Here is a 14,973-nt window from a genome sequence, read left to right on the forward strand (position 1 = left end):
TGACCTAAAAAGAGCACCTACCTCTGCTACCCACAAATCAGGTAATCAGCTAGACCTTATTTACACACGACACTGCTTCGCTGATCAAACAATAGTAACTCCACTACAAATATCCGATCATTTCCTTCTGTCTCTCAACATCCACATTACTCCTGAGCCGCCACACACTCCAACACTGGTTACCTTTCGCAGAAACCTACGATCTCTCTCACCCAATAGACTATCCACCATTGTTTCAGACTCTCTTCCTCCATCTTGCAAACTCTCTGCACTTGATTCGAACAGTGCCACTGATACACTCTGCTCCACACTAGCATCATGTCTAGACCGATTATGTCCTCTTGCATCCAGGCCAGCCCGTGCCAGTCCTCCTGCACCCTGGCTCTCGGATGCTCTCCGTGAGCATTGCTCAAAACTTTGAGCTGCAGAAAGAATTTGGCGGAAAACTAAAAATCCTGCACAGCTCTTAACATACCAAACTCTTCTGTCCTCTTTCTCAGCTGAGGTTACTTCGGCAAAGCAGACATATTACCGTCTGAAAATCAACAATGCCACTAATCCTCGCCTACTTTTTAAAACATTTTCCTCCCTCCTCTATCCTCCTCCTCCACCCGCATCCTCCACACTTACTACTGATGACTTTGCTACATTCTTTTGCACCAAAACTGCAAAAATCAGTGCTCAATTTGCTGCACCTACAACAAACATGCAAGGTACACCACCAACACCACACACACTCACCTCTTTTTCTCAGCTCTCTGAGTCTGAGGTGTCCAAACTCGTGCTCTCTAGCCATGCAACCACCTGTCCACTCGATCCCATTCCCTCTCATCTCTTGCAAGCCATCTCTCCTGCAGTCATACCAACACTGACTCACATAATTAACACATCTCTTGACTGTGGTTTATTCCCCACTTCATTTAAGCAGGCTAGGGTAACCCCACTGCTAAAGAAACCCAACCTGCACCATACGCTACTTGAAAACTACAGACCAGTATCCCTGCTTCCATTCATGGCCAAGATTCTGGAGAAAGTAGTGTTCAATCAAGTCCTGGACTTTCTTACTCAAAACAATCTCATGGACAACAAGCAATCCGGCTTTAAGAAAGGCCACTCAACTAAGACTGCCCTGCTCTCGGTCGTGGAGGATCTCAGACTGGCTAAAGCAGACTCTAAATCATCAGTCCTCATTTTGCTGGACTTGTCAGCTGCTTTTGACACTGTCAACCACCAGATCCTGCTATCTACGCTTGAGTCACTGGGCGTTGCGGGCACTGTTATACAATGGTTCAGATCTTACCTCACTGACAGGTCATTCAGGGTGTCTTGGAGGGGAGAGGTGTCCAACCTACAGCATCTAAACACTGGGGTACCTCAAGGCTCTGTTCTTGGGCCACTTCTCTTCTCCATCTACACATCATCTCTAGGACCAGTCATCCAGAGACATGGATTCTCCTACCACTGCTATGCTGATGATACCCAGCTATACCTCTCTTTTCATCCTGATGATCCCTCGGTTCCAGCTCGCATCTCAGCCTGCCTGTTGGATATTTCACACTGGATGAAAGATCATCATCTTCAGCTGAACCTCGCAAAAACGGAAATGCTTATAGTTTCTGCCAACTCGACTCTACACCATAACTTTTCAATCCAGATGGATGGGGCAACCATTACTGCATCCAAAATGGTGAAAAGCCTTGGAGTAACGATTGATGACCAACTAAACTTCTCTGACCACATTTCTAGAACTGCTCGATCGTGCAGATTCGCACTCTATAACATCAGAAAGATCCGACCCTTCTTATCTGAACATGCAGCTCAACTCCTTGTTCAAGCTCTTGTTCTCTCCAAACTGGATTACTGCAACTCTCTACTAGCTGGGCTTCCAGCTAACTCTATCAAGCCTCTTCAACTGCTCCAGAATGCAGCAGCACGAGTGGTTTTCAATGAACCTAAACGAGCACATGTCACTCCGCTGCTAGTCCGTTTGCACTGGCTGCCAGTTGCTGCTCGCATCAAATTCAAAGCTCTGATGTTTGCCTACAAAGTGACTTCTGGCCTTGCTCCTTCTTATCTGCTCTCAGTTCTGCAGATCTATGTGCCCTCCAGAAACTTGCGTTCTGTTAATGAACGTCGCTTCGTGGTTCCATCCCAAAGAGGGAAGAAAGCACTTTCGTGAACGCTCAATCTGCCCAGTTGGTGGAATGAACTCCCTAACTGCATCAGAACAGCAGAGTCACTCGCTACTTTCAAGAAACGACTAAAAACCCAACTATTTAGTCTCCACTACACTTCCTAATCTGCAATTGCCTCTCAGAATATCACACTAACTGTACAAACAAAAAAAAAACAAAAAAAAACTAATACTACTAATACTTCCCTTCTTAGACTTTACAGACCTGAAACTTGTCTATAGCACTTATTCATTGTTGCTCTTGGTTGTGTAAATTGCTTCCTTGTCCTCATTTGTAAGTCGCTTTGGATAAAAGCGTCTGCTAAATGACTAAATGTAATGTAAATGTAAACTGGATCCTGGACTTCCAGTCAAGTAGACGCCAGTAGGTCAGAATGAACAACATTACTTCATCCACACTGATCCTCAACACTGGTGCTCCACAGGGCTGTGTTCTCAGCCCACTCCTGTACTTCCTGTACACACATGACTGTACGGCCAAACACAGCTCCAACGTCATTGTTGAATTTGCTGATGACACAACGATGGTGGGCCTAATCACAGTTAATGATGAGACGACCTACAGAGAGGAGGTGCATACTCTGACGCAGTGGTGTCAGGAAAACCAACTCTCACTCAACATCAGCAAAACCAAGGAGCTGGTGGTGGATTTCAAGAGAGAGAAGAGAGAACACACCCCCATCACCATCAACGGGACACCAGTGGAGAGAGTCAGCACTTTCAAGTTTCTTGGAGTACACACCGCTGAGGATTTGACATGAACTGCTCACACAGACGCAGTGCTGAGGAAGGCACAACAATGCCCCTTTGTCCTCAGGAGGTTTGGAATGAGCCCCCACATCCTCCACTCGTTCTACACCTGCACTGTGGAGAGCATCCTGTCTGGCTGTATCACCACCTGGTATGGAAATAGCACTAGCAGCAATCGCAAAGGCCTACATAGGATTGTGCGAACTGCTGGACGTGTGGTGGGAGTATGCTGTTGTATTTTGCACTGTTTTTGTATTTGCACTATCTGTATTTTGTACTGTCTGGAGCCAGCACCTAAGCTTTTCACTCATCATAGCACAAGTGCTGCGGATGATGTGACAATAAAAGGGATTTGATTTAAATTTGTTAAGACGTAACCAGGCGGTTGCTAAGGTGTTCTGAGTGGTTGCCAGGGCATTCTAAACAGTTGCTAGGGTGTTCTAGGTGGTTACTAAGAGGTTGCTAGGTGGTTGCTAAGGTGTTCTGAGTTTTTGCTTAGGTGATCTAGGTTGTTGCTAAGGTGTTGCTAGGCGGTTGCTAGGCAGTTGCTAAGGCATTGCTAGGGTGTTATAGGTAATTGCTAATGTGTTGCTAGGTGGTTGCTAGAGTGTTTTGAGTGGTTGCTAAGGTGTTTCTAGGCAGCTGCTAAAGTGTTCTGAGTGGTCGCTAGGCAGTTGCTAAGACATTGCTAGGGTGTTCTAAGTAACTGCTAGGGTGTTGCTAAGGTGTTCTGAGTGGCTGCTTAAGTGTCGATGGGCGGTTGCTAAGATGTTCTGAGTGGTTTCTAGGCAGTTGCTAACATTATCATTAAATTATCATGGTTCTAGTACAAATTACCCTGTTGCTTGCATGTTTTTGCATAAATTAGCATGCTGTTAGAATAAATTTAGTATGAATTAGCATGTTGCTAGTATGTTAGTATGTTTCTAGTATGAATCAGTATGTTATCTTTATGTCAAATGTAAAGTCAGTGGCAGTTTTTACAATGAAAGTCTATGGGACAGTTGCTAGGGTGCCGTAAGTGGTTGCTAGAAAAATCATCAGTGATTGGCAGATTGGTAGTCTGAGTTAAATGGGCCCAAACTTAAGTCTTTATGAAAGCTGGTCAAAGTTATGAGGTCACAAAGTTCATTCCAATGTTAAGTCAATGGTACTTTTCCATATTTTCTTTGTAAGTCAGATCAGTTGGAAACGATAGCAACTTATTTCAGTGTAGTTTGCAGGTTTGGAAATAGTTTGGGGGTTGTAGTATGAATGGTCCAGAAGGAGATGCGTTCTTAAAATAGTCTAAGAAGAAGAAGACAGAAGAAGAAAACAGAAGAATAACACGTTTATGTAGTATAACAGTATGTTGGTTTTATAATTATTAACCATAATTAACATAAATAATAATAATTCACAGGAATAATTTACATTATAAGTTAAAATAATATCGCACAATATTATATTTTTTGAGAGATTTCTTTCGAAAATACATTTTAAAAATACCAAATCAATTTTCCACTTTCTCTTCTGCCTCAGCTGAGAGCATCATAATTAGCCTCTTTTAATAAAAGAAGTGATGAAATCATTAACTGCAGGGGAAATCCTGTCTGTCTTATCCTTTCCAGCCTACAAATACTACAGGTCCTTCTTGACATCACCATGAAAACTATGCAATCTTGATAAGGACCATGGGGAGTTGCATTAAAAGACATATCGCCACTTTTTTGTGGTTCACATAACTGGATTGAAGGTACTGGATGGTGGGTATTTTCCAGCAATTAGAAATGAGGCAGAACATTCAGGAGAATCTCTTTTAAGAGTAAAAACAATCACCTTTAAGATAAATATACTGCTCAAAAAATAAAGGGAACACTAAAACACAATGTACCTCCAAGTGTTCCCTTTATTTTTTGAGCACTATATACAATTATATCAAGGCATGCATGTCTATTGATGCATTTTGTCAATAAAATCTAAAATCTTACGACAAAATGTTATGGTTGCAAATACGACAACCATGAACCCAAGACCTGCCCTTCCAAAGCACTTTACCCGTCTGGGAATAAACTTGCAAAACTAGCACAGCCATAAAATCCCAATGAGGAGAAAAACAAAGAGCCATGCTCCAGCACATCTTATCACACATAATGGGCTGTAAAAGAAACCGAAAGACTCTTCAGGCGAGATTGGTATCTGAATTCACATGATTAGCTTCGGCAGGTTAACAGTGTCATGCTCAGAATTCAGGCAGAAGTGCAAAATAAACAACTACAACAACACCACAATATCAGAGAAACTTTTGGACGATATTGCAGCAAAACAACAACACAATTAAAATGCTTTTGCTATATTAGGTATAGTTTAGCCAGGGTGTTTGTAGTTGAGCTGTGGTTGTACTGTACAAATGGTAATGAATAGGCGCAGTGGTGGAAAGAGTCCCGAAAGATCATACTTAAGTAAAAGTACCATTACTTGCCTAAAAATGTAGTGCGAGTAGAGTAAAAGTATTTGTTGTAAATATTACTTAAAGTATGAGTAAAAAGTAGCCCTTTCTAAAGTATTCAAAAGTAGTAAGTAGTGGCTTGTGAGCATTAAAGATTATTTAAGTACTTTTTTTGAACTTTTTTTTGAGATTTGAACAGATATGTGTGTGTTGAGCATCAGCTAAGACAATGTTAGCACCTGTCAGCTTTAAATGTGAGGAAAACTGGCTAATTTTGAGCTTTCATAGCGGAGTTTTCTTTTCCTATTAGAAGAGCCGGCTTCTTAATTATTCATGAGATCACGTGCTTTCCAAAGGCAAAGCAGACCTGCCTGCCAGTGCAAAGCTGTGAGTGTGAGATCCTACGGTGATGACTGGGTGAGACGCGTCCACAAACCCACAGCACACAGCATTTAGCCATTCATGAAGGGTCTTATGTGTTTGTTTCCATGATCCATGGGGTTTGTTGCATGTTTTCCCCGCGATCCTGTCAGGGCCGATACAGCAAAGCTGTGTGTGTGCTGTAAGCGTTTTTTTCGGGAGAGCAGTACGAGGATTGGAGAATGGCGGAAGTTGTCTTTTATCAGTTGGTTTACATTTAGACACATCGCTGTGCTGCTGTGTTTGCCTAAATCCTCCAGATTACCAGCAGGGCTAATGGTTACAATAGACAGGGCAAGAAACCTGCTGCACTGAATCTGCATTCAGACCCGGGGATTGAGGAAGAAATCCTACAGTGTTTATATAAACACGATTATCTTTATAATTATATAAATTGTGGTTATCTGTAAATGAAATTACGAATAACAAATGTAGCAGGGCTTAAATTACTGTTTATTTCTTTGCATTTTAACTTTGTAAACTATAAATCATGGATCTCCTCATGGTTTGGGTCTCATTTTGCAACCGACTGACAACAGTTGTTCGCTCACCTCCTTCTCCCCTCCTCTGCTGGCCACGCCCACTCCTGCCCTTTGCTCGCGGAGCACCACGCCCATTATGATGCATCTTTTGAAACAATTCTGAGGTGGACCTGAACCAAAAGTGGGGGTGTCATGAACCTTGAAGCTGTGAAAAGCTGATGCATTTACATGTAATTTGTGGATGTGTGTAAACGTAAGTTTAGTTATTGCCCAGCAGGCGCACGCCATAAGACGTTCATATTAGGGTTAGATTTAGGCTGTGGTGTCAGGTGACCAAAATTCAATGTCTAGCCAGCGTTTAAGGACGTTAATTTGATGTCCAATAACGACGTCAAATGACGCTGATATTTGGCTGATTTTAGGTTGTGTTGGAAAGTGACCAAAATTCATCTTAAACCAACGTCATATTGATGTCAAATACTGACATTTATTTGTCAGGTATGGCAGCAAAAATCTGACATCTAATAAACATCATAGGGGTAAACATCCACACAACACCAAGCTCTAACATCATTAGATGTTGATTTTGAGGTTAATATTAGGTTGAATGTTGGACATTGACGTCAACCCAATTTTAATTTCCGAACAAAATGCAATGACCCCACGACATCAGTTGCATCCGTTGCGTTACTTCACTTCCTTTTGTTTTTTTAATCTCTCCCATGGCCTCGTGAGATTGTTAAGTATGCATTAAATATGCACTTTAAAATCTCAGCTGCAGCAGGTCACCATGTTGCTTCTCTACTGGTTTTTGAATACTCTGACATACTCAGCTCATATGCACAATATACAACATTTTGGATACAATAAGTAGAATATAGTAGACGTTCACAAGTGTGCAATTTCTGACAAAAAGGGCTGTTAACCCCCAAAATAAAAATTCTGCCTTCATCCTCCACTTGTTCTAACCCTGTTTGAGTTTTATGTTCTGTTCAACACAATAAAAATATTTTGAAGAATGTTGGAAACCTACAACCATTGACATCCAGTAGAAAAATACAAATACTATGTAAGTAAATAATATTTAAGTTAATGGTTATAGATTTTCAACATTCTTCAAATAAAAAAAAAATAGTTTGGAACAAGTCTTACGTGAGCAAATGATGACAGAATTTTTCTTTTTTGGTGAACTTTCCCTTTAAGATTCTACAACAATGCACTTTGGTTGCATGAAAAAAATAATGCTCTGGGTTGCAAGAAATTTTTTTTAATTAAAATTCCTACAGAAGCAGGATATATTATCGTAGGTGAATCCGTTGCAACTTTTTAATAGTTATTTTAGACTGTTTCAATAGGATATGTCCAACAAACAATTTTGGTTGCCGGAAAGTTCTGAGAACACCAGTTTCTGGAACCCAGAACATTCTCAGTTTTCTTTACCCAAACAGAGAATCTTAGAGTATCTTAACCTCTAAGATAGAACAAATGTTCTTGGAACGCTCTTTTACAAAAAAAAACAAAAAAACTTCTTGTTCTTGTTAGTTTTTGGTTACAAAAACATAAATAACAATAATAAGAATTCCCATTATTTTCCCAAAAAAATAACCATACGTAAATGTATACTGTTTAATGGTGTATTGCGGCCCATAGAAATAACTGCTAATGAGGCTTCTAGTTTTCAACCTGTATTAGCTAACGTTAATTGAATACATAAGTTTAAAGAAAGCAGCTTACTTACAAAGTAATTCTAAGGTAAGCATCAAATTGATCAAAATAAATATGAATTAATTGAAATGAAGGAAACCAGGCATGGATATTATTAAAACATTCTGTTCTATATCCATCCAACATGTAAAATAGTCATGCGTGAGTCAATAATGACAGACTTTTTATTTTTGGGTGAACTATCCCTTTAAGATTCTACATTAATGCACTTTGACTGCATTAAAAAAATGTTCTGGTTGAAATACAAAAAAATAAAAAATACAAATTTAAATTCCTGAAGAAACAAAATATAATTTCGTAGGTAAATGCATTGCTTTATTTACTCAGTAATGAAGGTTTTTAAACTAGCAACTTTTTAATTGTTGTTTTAGACTGTTTCAATAGGATTTGTCCAGCAAACACTTTCGGTTCCCAGAACGTTCTGATAACATCAGTTTCTGGAACCAAGAACATTCACTGTTGTTGGTAAACCAGTGTTTTCTTTACGCAAACAGAATCTTCTATTATATTCACTGTTCCTTGAACTTTCCTTTTCACAAAACGTTCTGGTTGTGTTTGGTTGCAAAAACATACATTTGATTTCCTCTTAAAAAAGACCATATTTACCAGGACTTAATTTAAGTTAAAGAAACTAGACTTGTAATATTAAAAAAGGGTTTTATCTATCCATATAAACTTTAAAATAGCACATTTACAACTTTGTCCGAAAATTTCAATTCAAACTTGTCCAGACAAACTTCCCTTTTAATGGCGGTAAAACAGTTTTGGACCTAGATTTTAATCGTCGTGTTAAATCGTCATGGCTTTAGATTTCATTAGGACTTCTGCCTCATCTTTGTCATGTACTACTGACAACAAAAACATTCTAAACGTTGGTTTTATTCAAGTATGATAGACGTTTGATCTCACCATAGTACATGTTACCATTCTATCACCCGGCGGACAGCAGGCCTCAATGTTGTACGAGGAAATAGAGCCCTCTCGTGGTTCATCAATAAACTGGCAGACAATAATAATGGTCGTTGCAGGCCTCGACAAAACATCAACCCAGGCACACATAAAATATACATAATGGACAAACACAAAAGACTTTCAATCACACGCTTTAATGAATCTGACAGGCCGCTTTTGTCACTGGCGGTACCTGAGTGGGCATATATGCTATGTGCAAAATATACAGTCGTATGATATGATTGAGCAGACATTGATAAGAACTTAAAAAAGGCCACAGACACCCACACACAAATAAATCTACTCTGATATAGCAGAACAGCAGACAGGAAGACGGAAAGAAGTGTTGTGCAACCACCTAAACTACTTTACATTCAGAAACTTGTTCTGCAGACGACTACATGAAAATGACTCGATGTTAATGAAGTTAGTATGTTGTAATATGAGTTACATATAACACATTTCTGCTCTTAAACTTTATTATATGTTCATTTCCCAATTACACACACCTAGTCCATTGTATACTCAAATAGTCAGTATGAGTTCCCTCACACGACCTCATAAGCCTTGAATGAAAAGAAAAATCTACATTTACAGTAGAGGTAAACATTCTAGAAAAGGAGAACGCTCCAAATCAAAACTATACAATTCCCCATACAACCAAATGTGCTTCAACTCTTACCCCCACCCACCCAATACCCCCAAATATGACATACAGCGCATGGCATTCAATATATTACAGCACAAAGTCACCAAAAATAGATCCATTTATAGCAGACGTATGTGCTGGTCAATACTTTACATGATCTGACTTTCTTTAATCATACTTTTTTTAATTGTTACAACGCATGTGCTAGGAAAAAACCTGCAAGGACCATAAACGAAAACATTTCGGAGCCTCTAATGAAAAGCAAATATTGAACTGCAACATGTACACAAGTAGTATGGGATATGATCCATGCAGTTGTGCACAGCCAGCATAGTCATGGTATGGTCTCGTTTAATATTAGAAGATGACGTCAGCCACCAGTGCATCACAGTCTTCATTGGAGATACATTCGATCGGTCTGCTCCGGGTCAGGACTCAGCCAGACTTGAAGAGCAGAATGGCCACCTGGCCCAAGTAGAAGTAGATGAAGTGTTTCGTCTCATGGGTCACGTAGCTTCCGAAGTTCCTTCCCACAATGCAGTGCCACGTCGGATTGTATTTCTTATCGAACTCCTGTAACATGAGACAAAATGTTGCTTGAGCTCAGCGGAAAAATGCGAGTGTGACAAAAATACACACTTGGAGTCGGCGATAACGATACGGGTCAAATCTCGGCAAACTCACCTTTTTGATGTATGCGGCAATGTCCTTCTCGATGTTGTACTTCTCCATGGCCTGCGTGGCACAGTCCACTGCATCCTGCTGCATGTCTTCAGACATGTCAGCGTTCTTGATCACAGCCTTCCTGTCGGTCATGTTGTCTGCAAAATGTAGAAAGCAACTCAGTAAGGCACCCCTGTTTTAACACCACAGTGAGCCCTTTCTTTAAATCGACAAAGCCAGGTACATTCCTGACCGAATGCCATCAACGGAGACCATCGGATTTGTTAAGGTAATTTAAACGACACTTGATACTTTCATGAGAACCAAGCAGGTCTTTTAGTCCATTTTCAGAGTCAATGAGGGCTGCATTTAAATACCATTAATGCAGGTTCAAAAGACAGTCAAATGGTGCTCAAATTACAGCTTCTGTTGAAGTCAACTCATCTCCTGTATATAAAAAGTAATTTAAATGTGAATGACACACACACTTCAAATCTAATGTGTGCTATCGTTTGTAGATAGTCAATAAAGTAAAATTGTGTTTGATATACATGTTAGGAAGAATCATAAACCTTCTTTAGCTAACAACACCAATACTGGAATGATTGCATATAATGCAGGGCATACTAAATTAGCTATGTTTCAATCCACCAATATTTATGCGCATTTTGGATATGCGCATAAAATTTTTTTTTTTAAAAAACAACGATTAATGGAAATGCCAAAGTGCGCACACACTTTTAAATGTGCATTATAAAAAAAAACATATGCACATAACTGAGGGTAAACTTCATATTCGATAAGATGCGCATAAACTGCGAAGGAAACACTTTTACCGGAAAAAAATGGTCATATGATTTTGTTGTCGTGATGATAAAAATGTGTGCAAATGGATAAACCAGCAGGCACACCGTAATACATCTGAAATTATGTTTTGGTCATTCTAAAATGCCTTAACCATTTTAGTATTGGTGTTATTATTTTAATAATGACCTCGAGAATCAAGTGTCAGGATTGCCTTCTGAGGGGCAAGTTATTAAATGAAAAAAAAAAAGGATTTACGCAGTTGATATTTGGCGCCAGTTAAACAAGAATTGACAATTATGTTAGCTTTGACGTGTTGGATGGAAATGTTGCTTTATTCGCACATCTTTCCAGTTTTGCACATAAATTTTATTTGCATTTTTGGATGGAAACGGTTACAGTCGTGAGGGGCAATACAGATCAAAGTATATAGAATTATACTACAGCAAAATTTTAGGGTAAATAAATATATGTGTAAATAAAAAAATGCAGTATAAATAATTTACATTCACAAGCATTACTTGGATAAATATGATCCAACTGCATTAACACCTTCAATAGAAGCACGTCAATAAGAAATATTATTTTTAGACGTTTTAATAACTCTGACAAAATCAAATTGTCCTCAAAATTAGGGCTGCCTGATATTGGAAAAATTACTCATTGTGATTTTCTACAATTTGAATACAACTTCGAGAGATGAGCTGAAACACTGTGTGGAATTTATAATTATAAAATTTAAGTTTTAGATTGATTGGGATGATTCTGTAGGAGAGTTCAGAAATTACAACAAAACAACCTACAAGCACGGGTAAATTCAATAAAGAAAATTATACAAATTAAATAAACAGCGTTATATTGTTTTCAAAAGGGAACTGTATTCAGGTTTACAGTAACTGAATAATCAAATAAAATAATGTATAGTTTTTATTTATTAAAACAATTCAATAAAATTATTATTAAGTAACAAATACTACATTTTTTAATGCCTGAATGCTTTAAAAACCCTCACAAAGACACGGGGCTTAAAAAAAAACCTTGCAAAATTCTCTTTTATAATCCAGACTCAATATCGTGTACACTCACGATGTGACTATTGCAAATGATCACATTGCGATATAGAGGCTGAAACAGTATACTGTGCAGCTCTACTCGAAATACAATTCTTTTACAGCAAGTATAGATGTACTATAGTACATATGTATTGTATAGACAACACATACAATGTGATATAGAACAGTACACAATACCATGTGGTCTGTCGAACTCCAAATGAAAAGTATACATTTGGATAATCTGTATTACAGTATTTAGGTTGGTACTTAACTAAATTACACATATACTGCATATATTATAGGGCCCAGAAAAACAAACCAAATGGTTTCATACCAAAATAAAAAAAAAATTAATTTACTAACACATTCAGTCATTTCTAAACCTTTATTTATATACATTTATATATAATATAGTAAAAAAAAAAATACTACACAAGTCAGTGGTTAACGTTACATCTTTCCAGCTTTTTTTCAAAATATCATCTTTGTGCTCAACAAAAGGACGAAAGTCAAACAGTTTTTGAACTAGTGAAGGTAAAGTAAATGAAAGAATCTGATGTAGTCCAAACTCCCTGATAATTCCAATAGCAGCTACTTAAAATTATTTGTGCGTACTATTATTGCTGGATGCATCAAATTACACTACAAAAACACGTTTGTTAGCAATACTGATTCACATATATGTTCCACATTCATATAAACTTTATTAGCAGGTAAATAAAATCATATTTGCATACCAACAGTGGGGTCACATCATTCTTAAAATATATCCAGCAACATCCAGGATAAATCTACTTTGGTTAACTTAAATGCTAATACTGGGATTCACATCCAAATCTTTAGTTTCACTAGCAGCTAAATAATTGCAGATCATTAATACACAGAAAACAAGTTTAACCTATTATTTAAGCACATTAAACTATTATCTTAGCAGTACCAATGGTGGAATACAGTATTTAGGACCATATTTTCATACTCTAGGCCCAGAACACCAGTCAAATTTTGCTCGAGTTGCAACTTAGAAAAACCCAACACAAACACACTTAATAACGATTCATTAGCATTACTAAAACTGTACACAATCAGGTGCATAGTTTGTCGTTAGCTGCCAATTAATGACCATATATGCAATACTGTCAGTCGACAGATTAACATCTGGATTCATCCATCAAGTCGTTGACGGGTCAGGATGGAGGAATGCTACGTCACACACCTCCATTCACAGCGTGCGCGTTTGATGCTCCAGCAATCAATGAAACTCAGGTGCACGCGCAGTTCCCAATCTAGCGTCTCCATTTCAGAAAGTCCAACACACGGTTTACTTACGCGACTACGACGTCCCGCAATGAACGCAATTTAAACGCTTTTAAACAATAGCGTCAAGCTCAAAACGCACGCATGATCGTTTAACGCGGATCACTCAAGACAGTAAACTAGTCAACTCACCTGTCAACAATATTTTGGCAAGATAAATTTGCGATGCAAAATCAGTCGCTTTCGTCGTCTTCTGCGGGTGTCCCTTTGACGCTATGAGAGGAACATAAGGATCAAGTCAAACGCCAACTGGTGCCCGCGCTAAAATCCCTGGCTCTTCACAATGTCGTCCTACACAGCGCTCGCCATTGGCTGCATACCAGCCGCTCCCTGCGCCCCTCTGCCAGCATCTTATTTCATCCCACAATGCATCTTTAACCGGAGACCATAGGGAAATGGGCTTGTTTGGTTAGACGCATGCAGGACTGTGTAGGCCAGAAAATAGCTTAAATTAGACTCGGAGGACCTTCATAATGAAAACACTTCACAATGAGAGAAGCACTTATTGCAAGGTTAGAGTCATTTATCTGTTGTGCCTCTCCCACACACTCGACGTGGAAAATGTACGAAATGTAATGATTTAGATTAGGGTCTCACTCATTGCTTTTGGCAATTAATAGAAATATATGGAGAAGGTGAATGTAGCCTTATTGAATTAACGTTAGTGGTCTAAACTGCCCACTTTTTAGTTTCAAGATTAATGTAATACAACTGTTGCAAAAATAACGCTTTATAGATGCAAGTTTAAGTAAATCTTGGTAGTGTACTTGATGCTCCATAAAATGTCCCAACACATTAAAATCACTAGAATATGGGAATAACTATAAATTTAGGACTCATAAACAACCTTTAGGATAAATAACAGCATGCTTACTTATTTGTAGTTTATTTTTTTATCAGTTTTTTAATAGTACAATTATTGAAATATTTGCTATTTTCTGTCCGATTCTTATCTTGTCCTCTAAAAAGTAGTATTTTACCTGAAGTAGTTGTGCCCAAAGTTTTTCCAATAAAGGGCCAAACACCAAACTGGATTGAGGGTTGTGGGCCAAATATATACCAAACTGTATTACAATAAATTTGCCAAGAGGAATTTCATAATAATGTTGCTTTAAATCATATTAACTAGTGCAGTGTCGTTTTTTAACATTTTATGCTTTACTTAACACAGTAAAAACGAAAATCCCATTTATTAAACAATGGAGTTCAATGCTGAATGCACTAGTCGACCTCCACCTTGATTTTCAGGCAGATGACTTGTGCATTGTCCTGTCAGGTGACAGTATTTACATTAAGTCTTTTTCATTTACAACATTTAATTGGATCATTTCATTTTAGGTGGCTTTTTGTAGCTCAGCAGTAAAACAAAAAACAAAAGCTTACATTAAAATCAAAATGACAATCTCTGTTAAAGGCATTTGTCGCAACCACCACCCCATCAATCTCCCCTTTTTTTCAGATGGGATGGCAACTTTGGCCCATGGGCCCTACATTGGGCATCTCTGATTTAAAGAAACCCTGCATAAAACTCTTGATTT

General features: G+C 38.4%; 2 protein-coding genes across 3 annotated transcripts in view; both read right to left on the minus strand.

Annotated features, from left to right (window-relative positions):
* rab34a (RAB34, member RAS oncogene family a) overlaps positions 1-14,973 on the minus strand; it is a 626,412-nt gene that overhangs the window by 598,209 nt on the left and 13,230 nt on the right. The window lies entirely within an intron of this gene.
* dynll2a (dynein, light chain, LC8-type 2a) lies at positions 9,087-13,761 on the minus strand. The gene is made up of 3 exons (NM_200099.2): positions 13,568-13,761; positions 10,284-10,420; positions 9,087-10,172 (listed from the first exon to the last, which is right to left on the minus strand). Exons 2-3 carry the CDS (start codon positions 10,413-10,415, stop codon positions 10,035-10,037), a joined length of 270 nt encoding a protein of 89 aa, NP_956393.1. The 5' UTR covers positions 10,416-10,420; positions 13,568-13,761; the 3' UTR covers positions 9,087-10,034.

The sequence above is a fragment of the Danio rerio genome, chromosome 15 (genome assembly GCF_049306965.1).
Source record: "Danio rerio strain Tuebingen ecotype United States chromosome 15, GRCz12tu, whole genome shotgun sequence".
Classification (NCBI taxonomy): Eukaryota; Metazoa; Chordata; class Actinopteri; order Cypriniformes; family Danionidae; genus Danio; species Danio rerio.

Excerpts from the sequence above, each read along its gene's own strand:
- dynll2a (NM_200099.2), bottom strand. The coding sequence starts at position 10,415 with ATGACCGACAGGAAGGCTGTGATCAAGAACGCTGACATGTCTGAAGAC. Across the intron at positions 10,173-10,283 it reads TTGCCGCATACATCAAAAAG|GAGTTCGATAAGAAATACAA; the intron begins GTGAGTTTGCCG and ends CTCATGTTACAG.